Source organism: Mastomys coucha, unplaced genomic scaffold (genome assembly GCF_008632895.1).
Source record: "Mastomys coucha isolate ucsf_1 unplaced genomic scaffold, UCSF_Mcou_1 pScaffold22, whole genome shotgun sequence".
Classification (NCBI taxonomy): Eukaryota; Metazoa; Chordata; class Mammalia; order Rodentia; family Muridae; genus Mastomys; species Mastomys coucha.
The window spans coordinates 8,291,581-8,299,261 of record NW_022196905.1 but is presented as its reverse complement, the minus strand read 5'-3'; the positions used below and the strand labels follow the sequence as shown (position 1 = coordinate 8,299,261).

General features: G+C 42.9%; 1 protein-coding gene and 1 long non-coding RNA gene across 7 annotated transcripts in view; both read left to right on the top strand.

Annotated features, from left to right (window-relative positions):
- LOC116069896 lies at positions 1-449 on the top strand. The gene is made up of 2 exons (XR_004110200.1): positions 1-64; positions 253-449. It is a non-coding gene; the product is annotated as an uncharacterized LOC116069896 (long non-coding RNA).
- Positions 450-3,912: 3,463 nt separating this feature from the next.
- Fam161a (FAM161 centrosomal protein A) overlaps positions 3,913-7,681 on the top strand; it is an 18,740-nt gene continuing 14,971 nt past the window's right edge. For 3 of the 6 annotated variants that reach the window (XM_031341985.1, XM_031341979.1, XM_031341981.1), the window contains exon 1: positions 4,751-5,033. Coding sequence is in view for 2 of the 6 variants with exons in the window: in XM_031341979.1 (XP_031197839.1) it covers positions 5,013-5,033 (21 nt within the window). In the remaining 4 variants the exon portion in view is untranslated. Of the gene's footprint in view, positions 4,024-4,749; positions 5,034-7,681 lie in introns of those variants that run through there. The other 3 variants (XM_031341982.1, XM_031341984.1, XM_031341980.1) reach the window with 3 other exon arrangements.

Below are 7,681 nucleotides of genomic sequence, written 5' to 3'. Positions count from 1 at the left end.
GTCAGTCAGTGCTTTGACCCTAGCAACTGAAACTGTGCGGAGCATCCTGAAAATTGATGATGTGGTAAGCAAATAGAGTTAAATTCCAGAGGAAGTAAAAAAGACATACTTAAAACGTTTTACATTTTGCTTAAAAGATTGCTATTCACCAAGAAGAGAATAATTCATGACTAAATTTTCCATAAAAATGAAGCAAAGTTTATCTTTTATGTCATTACAAGTTTTGAAACCTAAATGTTTTTTTCTTACCAGGTAAATACTCGATAATCTGGATAAGGCTGGCTGACTGCACCATTATGGACAGAAGTACTGTGGCTGGAATGGAGGATGACTGCCTCGTTCCTTGTCTAGAAGCTTGCTGCTTAAGAGTTTTTGGACATTGTCTTCCAGTTGGCATCTGTTTGAAATTGTATTGAAACAATTTAATAAAAACTTGGTTTTAAACTCCATATTAACTTGTCATTCCCTTTATTTTGTTTTTTTTTCCAAGACAGGGTTTCTCTGTATAGCTCTGGCTGTCCTAGAACTCATTCTGTAGACCAGGCTGGCCTCAGACTCAGAAATCCGCCTGCCTCTGCCTCCCAAGTGCTGGGATTAAAGGTGTGCGCCACCACCACCCAGCTATAAGTTCATTTTCATGTTCAGTCTCTCCAGAACCTAAAAAACAAGCCTATGCAACAATGGCACATTTTATAAAATCAAATGGGCTTAGCTTTTTATTACCAACCACTATATTTCACACATAGTCACATCTCACCATGATTGTAAATTCAGCTACCTTAATTCTAACTACATACCTATGAGTTTTTAAAGCCTGATAGGTACTTCCCACATACTTTCACACCTTTGAATAAAGGTCTGATTTTAAGGTAAGCCATATTTTGGCCTGCATAATCTGGTGCTTCATCACCTCTATGTCACAGAAACCAAGAATTTAAGAGAAATGAATGTTTGAATCTAGGGTCTTGAGATAGATACTTGAATCATCCAGAATTTAGTTTTTCTCTCATTTTAATTGTTTTCTAAGCTATAAAATTTATTATAAAACAATGGATCAGGTACATGTTAGAAATTTAGGTCAAAATACTATTCTAATCCATATTAATGGATTCTATGTTATCCATTACTACTATGTCTATCTAAATATGCAGCTGTTTTGACAGACTTCTGCTAAGCACTGCTTATGTGAAATTTGCTGTGATAGAAAACCACTATCTTAGGATTTAATGTAGAGGTTTATAGCACAATAACTAACAATCCTAACAACAGCTTTGTTGTAGGGATTAGAATAAGTCAGAAAGCTCATCCAAGGGAGATTTGCTCTATTAAAGCTGAAAGAAGCTACCCGTCATATTTAAAAGGATGTACTTTAAAGGAACTAGAAAGATACACTTCCGTTTAAGTGCTATTCCTCAATTCTCACTTCATTGTAAGTTTCCAAGAGTTTAAGGAATGGTGTGAAGATTATATCCTCCAAGTAGATTTGCCATTCAGTCAATTCTGAAACATGTTTAAGGTGCCCACAGTATACAAAATTGGAGTGAGATCTCAGGTGGTCCTCAGTAGGAGGTCATGTAGAGCTTGTGCAAGGAACCTATCACCACCCAAAGGTTAGGGGCCTAACACAACTGAGTCAGCAGTATACAAGGAACCTAGCAAAACAGAAAAGTTGTGCATCTGTTAAAATGCCTAAGCAATGCTGTATAAAACATGGCACTTAAGCTTAAAAAACAAAGCTGTGGAAGAGCTGCACTTGGATTTATGAAAGGGGTTGTAAGAAAGTGGCAGAGGTCACTGTGCTCACAGAGCACAATGCACTAGGGAGCAGACATAGGTAATATAGCCTGGTGACCTTTGCACTATGTGGCCAGGACCACACTGAATCTTTCCCCAGAGGATCAATCTATAGAACCTGTCTTCATGGAAAGTATCATGTGTACTTTACAGAGTTTTGATTTAGTCATGTCTTAAACTTTATTATGCACATGGGATTGAGTTAATTATCTCCAGGAAGATTTCGCTGAATTGTGCTGTACAAATATGCCTTAAAAACCCACCTAATGTCAGACTCCCAAAGTGTGAGCCAGCACTGGTTCCTGAGTCCTGTTGAAGTGAACTGTTTTCTTACTTCCTCCAATGTTACTCTGCAGGCTATGGTTACAGCTAGCTCTGCAGGGCCAGACACTGATCTGCTCATTAGACTACTGTTTTTAGTTGTGGGTGTGGGTTTGTACTTTAGCTTCATTGAACTCCAAGCAGTACTCTTTCTTCTGAGGACATGACAAGGGGAAGAGTAACACTTCTCACTCACTGAAACTTGTCAAATTGTCTGCTTAATGAAGGATGTCAGAGCCTCAGTCTCTTTCAAGTTCTCATGATAAAGTCTACAAGATCTTCTGGGAAATCTACTCTGCATCATCAAATGGAGCTAAAGCCATGGACCCTTTTTAGACAGTGGAGCCCCTTGGTTACTTCCTGAAGGCCCTGCCTCCTAGCACCATCACATAGAGGTATTTTTGGGTTTGGTTGTTTGGTTGGTTGGTTGGTTTTGATTTTTTGAGACAGGGTTTCTCTGTATAGCCCTGACTGTCCCGGAACTCACTCTGTAGACCAGGCTGGCCATGAACTCAGAAATCTGCCGGCCTCTTCCTCCCAAGTGCTGGGATTAAAGGCATGTGCCACCACTGCCCAGCTTGATATTTTGGATTTAATAGGGGCATCAACATTCAGATTACCTAAAGAGATTCCAAGTTCTTAGATGGCAGAACTTGCCTTCATTTTCCTTTTTCACAAATGCCAACTTTTCTTGTTCAGATTTTTTTTTTCAATAACTAGGGATCAAACCTTGAAATCAGCCAATGACAGATGCTAATAACTTGATAGTTAAGAGACTGGTGGAGAAAGAGCTTGAGAGTATGTGTCCTCCGTGCTCTTTACAGTGTAATGGGAAGTTAAAGTTTTCAATAGAATACTATCTGTGTTTGCAAGAACCTCTCCCAATGTTAACAAGCAATTCTAACATCTTTGGTGCTTTGTTCTCATCTTACTCAAGTATAAACCCAAATATCAACTGGCACATATGTTTGTTTGTTTGCTTTGTGTAGCTGTCCTGTGATTCCACGGGTATTCATTCTTGTCAGAATTTGTATAACTGTACATTCAAGATTATTCATTTCACTGGGCAGTGGTGGCACACGCCTTTAACCCCAGCACTTGGGAGGCAGAGACAGGCAGATTTCTGAGTTCAAGGCCAGCCTGGTCTACAGAGTGAGTTCCAAAATAGCCAGGGCTATACAGAGAAACCCTGTCTCGAAAAAAAAAAAAAGTATTCATTTCACTATCCTGTATATTACAATTCAATACAAAAGTGCAAAAGCACCTCTATGATGCCATTTTCTTTCAGATCTGCCCATTTCTGTTCCCCTCCCTTTTTTTTTTTTTTTTTTTTTTTTTTTTTTTTTTTTTTTTTTTTTTTTACAGCTGGGTTATTAGATGTCTGCAAATTTAGAATACTGTCAGCCGAAACTTTGCTAGTCTATGTACACACTGATGTCCTTCAAACCCATTATTTACTATTTTATGTTCCTAAAACCATCCACTTACAGGGTTTCAGTCTGTTGTTAGGTCTTGTTTTTGAGTTGCCTTACACCAAATCCCATCACAGAACTAGTTGCATGGGCTGTCGGGGAGTCACTGTTCTGTCATTTGGATGGCTATGGATCCCTCCCCACATCTAATTTTTCAGAACCAATCTGTATCCATCAGTTCCGTTGGAAGAGGCAAGCTCATCCGTTTTAAAACAGACGAGGCAGGGAAGGTGAGGTGATGGACATTTCGCAGGGGCGAGCAAGGAAGGGGTGGTAACAACTGCGTCAGAAACTGTGGAAGGTGTGCCGCATAATGTGGAAACTACTGGAACCTTACGGAGAGAACAGGGCCGTTAGCTGGGCTTCTAAGTACTCTTATGTCGCAGGTGGCTGAGAGTTCATCCAAAGCGGCCAAACACCTGAGGCCGATCCCGAGGTTGGTGAGAGTGATCTGGGAGGGTGTGGTCCCTGTAGGCTCTCGCCCCCTCCAATCTGCAGCTAAGCTAGCTGCAGAACCCCTAGACAAGCTACCCCATCACTCACTGGTCCGAGTGACAGGAACTTCCTATGTCTCGTGTCTTACTGGTCAGCCGAGAAAAAGAGGGCGGGACAAATAAGTATTCTCCTTCTGATTGGTCAACTCGTGCTGGTTCTTGTCAATTAGAGATGAACCCGGTTCTCCGCCATGTTGAATAGCGTGCTGCAAAGCCTGCCCTTTTCTTGGGGTGGTCACCCAACACCCGGTCCTTCCTGTTCTTCTGTGCCCTAATAATATGTTGATCCAGTTAGTTAAAATGCACTTTCTGCTCTAAGTCCATATACCGCAAGAAGTTAATAGTTTAGGCAGTAAGGCCGAAATAAAGCTAGAAACCAAAGAAAAGGTCAGTCCCTAGCCGGGGACCTGGGTGTCATTCAAGTGAATCAGTGATTGTCCCGGTGCCGATAAGACTCCCATTGATCAATTCGCTTGAAGATTGCGTTTTACTTTAGCTTGCTGTGGTAGTCATTTGTGTAGCTTCAGATAGTTATGTTTCTAGAAACCGCAGTCTTGTAACAGAGACCATCATTAGACATTAGCTGGACTCGGGATTCGCATTTGTGACAGTGAGAAAGGACGTTGCGTGCATTGTGGTCCTTCGCCACCTCCTGTAGCGTCCCTAGTAACCGAGCCCCTAGTAACCGCTCGCCTCCCGCCAGGAGGGCAGCGCCTGCACTCGCGCCCCGGGCTGGCGGGGGCGCTCGGGCTCGGAGGCGGGGCGATGGCTTAGCCTCACCAGGAGTCTAGACTGGGGGCAGCCAGTCTTCACCTGCGGGCAAATCCCATCACCCGAGCAAGGGTCGCCCAGTACGAACGAACGCGAAGACCCCTTAGAGTCCTTGGTAGCAGCGGCGTTGTTGGCCATAGAGGAGAAACAGAAGAAAGGGATGTGGCAGATGCGGGCGTCGGTAATGTGGGAGCCGGGTGGGGTCTGAGGGCTGTCCGGGTGGAAATGCGGTGTCCTCTGTAGATCCTCCCTGCTCTCTGCCCCAACTAAAGATTGCTGCAAAACTTTCTTGGAGAGCGTTTTTATAGCTATTTCTAGAGTGCGCAAAGAACAGAACTCTACTTCCTATTTATTCTCCGGCATATCTTGGGAATAAATAATTCTTTAGTTCTTTAATTTTTTTATTTTTATTTTTTATTTTATTTTATTTTTCTCCTTCAGGAAAACTGATGTGGCCATAGTTTTCATAAAACCTCAGATGATAAGTTGTACTGACAGGTATCTTTTATCGGGTTTGGTTAGTAGTGAATTTTAGCAGTCCATTAGGAAAGCATGTTTGAAGTTCAGTGGACAGATACTCTATAGATATAGAAAGACATCCAGATAAACAAATCGCCGAAATCCCAAAGTTTCCTAAAGGGGCGATACCGGTGCAGTAAGGTCTATTCACAAAGCATTTTCAGTATTATGTCCTGGATGCGTTTCTAGCAGGAGGGCACAGTCTCTACTTTTCTACACACACACACACACACACACACACACACACACACACACACAAACGACCTCTGGAAAAGCTCTTAACTACTGAGCTATATCTCCAGCAACATGTTTTTTTGAAATTTCATACAGTATATTTTAAACATAACCACCCCCTCTTCTTCGTCTATTCTATTCATTTTATTTGTTTGCTTGCTTGTTTTTAGATTTATGTGTATGAATGTGTGCTGTTTGAGTTCTTGGGAATTACTGAGAGTTGTGAGCCACCATATGGGTGCTGGGAATCAAGCCCAGGTCCCCTGTAAGAGCAGCAAGTGTTAAACTATCTCAACATTCTTTTTAATTTTTGTTTGTTTTTTGAGACATAGCCATGGCTGTTCTGGAACTCACTCACAGAGCTCTGCCTACCTTTGCTTCCTGAGTGCTTGGTTTAAAGGTGTGTAATAAAATGCTCTGCTTTTTTTCACTTTAAAAGTCGGGAACCTTGAACTTAAGCCAGCACTCTGCTGGTGTAAAGCACCAGGACAGACATGCCGTGCACCCCCCAACACACACTTGGTGTCTTAGCAGTGCTGGGGTGCACTCCCCCCGCCCCTTCCACACACACTTGGTGTCTTAGCAGTGCTGGGGTGCACTCCCCCCGCCCCTCCCCACACTTGGTGTCTTAGCAGTGCTGGGGTGCACTGGAGGATAGAAATCCAAGTGCTGTACCAACAGCTACACCCTCAGCTTTTTTGTTTTATTTTACACAGGGTCTCCTTTGATCCAGGATTGCCTCAAACTTGCTATTTGTGGCTAAGCATGACCTTAAACTCCTGATCCTCCTGCCTCCATTTTCTAAATACTGAGATTAAGAGTATGAGGTACCATGCCTGGCCTGTAGCAAATCTTTCAAGGTTATGTAGAATAAAGCAGACCCTGACCACTGGTGAGGTTCAGAATCCTAGGACTGGTTTATACTTGATAAACACAGTCTATCACAGGCTACAGAAGGCAAAATGCCAGAGTGGAGGGAAGAATTTGGATCCTGGGTCAGAATCCATTTTTTTCTACTTGCTAGGTGATTTTAGGACATGACTTCTGTTTCTTTGTCTATAAAGAACTATCATTGTCCCCATTGTCCACCTCATTCAGTTGTTATTTAGAACCAAAGGAGAGAATGTGTGTCATTTCTAGAGTAATTTACATAAATTAGTCGTAATTATAACAACTGCCAGGTTGAATAATTTACTTGGAAATTGATTGATACTCTGGCTTACTGTGGCAGAAAGGTCTGTCCTTTGCATGGTTGTACTTATGTTCCAGAGTGCCCTGCTAACTGAAGATTTGTGCTATAAAGTGAGTTTGGGTTTCCAACACCCAAATATAAACCTGGTATGTTGGCTTTTGTCTATAATCCCAGGGCTGGAGAGAAAAGAAACCGGCAGATTCCTGGAATTTGCTGAAAGCCCTATCTCAAAAACTAAGGTGGAGAGTGACTAGGGAATTCACCTAAGATTGGATGTTAGGCTGGAAGCCCTGCTCATCCCCTGCACAAGCTGGGAAACCCCATCTGCCCTCCTGCCAACCCCACCACATAGAGAAAACTCCCCTGTCTCCTTGGAGAAAATTCAGGCTAACATGTCATCACTCCTTGTCTCCAAATTTCAGACAACCTGCCCAAGAGTGCCCGTCTGGGGGCTCAGTTTTTGACCATGCGTGGACACAATCCCAGCTCCTAGCTAACACCACAGCACTCCCCACCTAAACTCTATAAAACACCCTTGCTTTGGCCTGGATGTGTGACTTCACTGACCTCCACCTGTGAGATGGGTGAGCCCACCCGAGAGCTGCCTCTAATAAACCCGCCTTTATCTACTTTTAATCTGGTCTAATCTGGCCTGTATCTGTGTCACTGAGGGAGAAAAAGCCTGTCATTGACCTCTAGGTGTACACACACACACACACACACACACACCACACACATACACACACACACATATACACACACATACACACACACCACACACATACACACACACACATACACACACATACACACACACATACACACACCACACACATACACACACACACACACATACACACACACATACACACACACCACACACA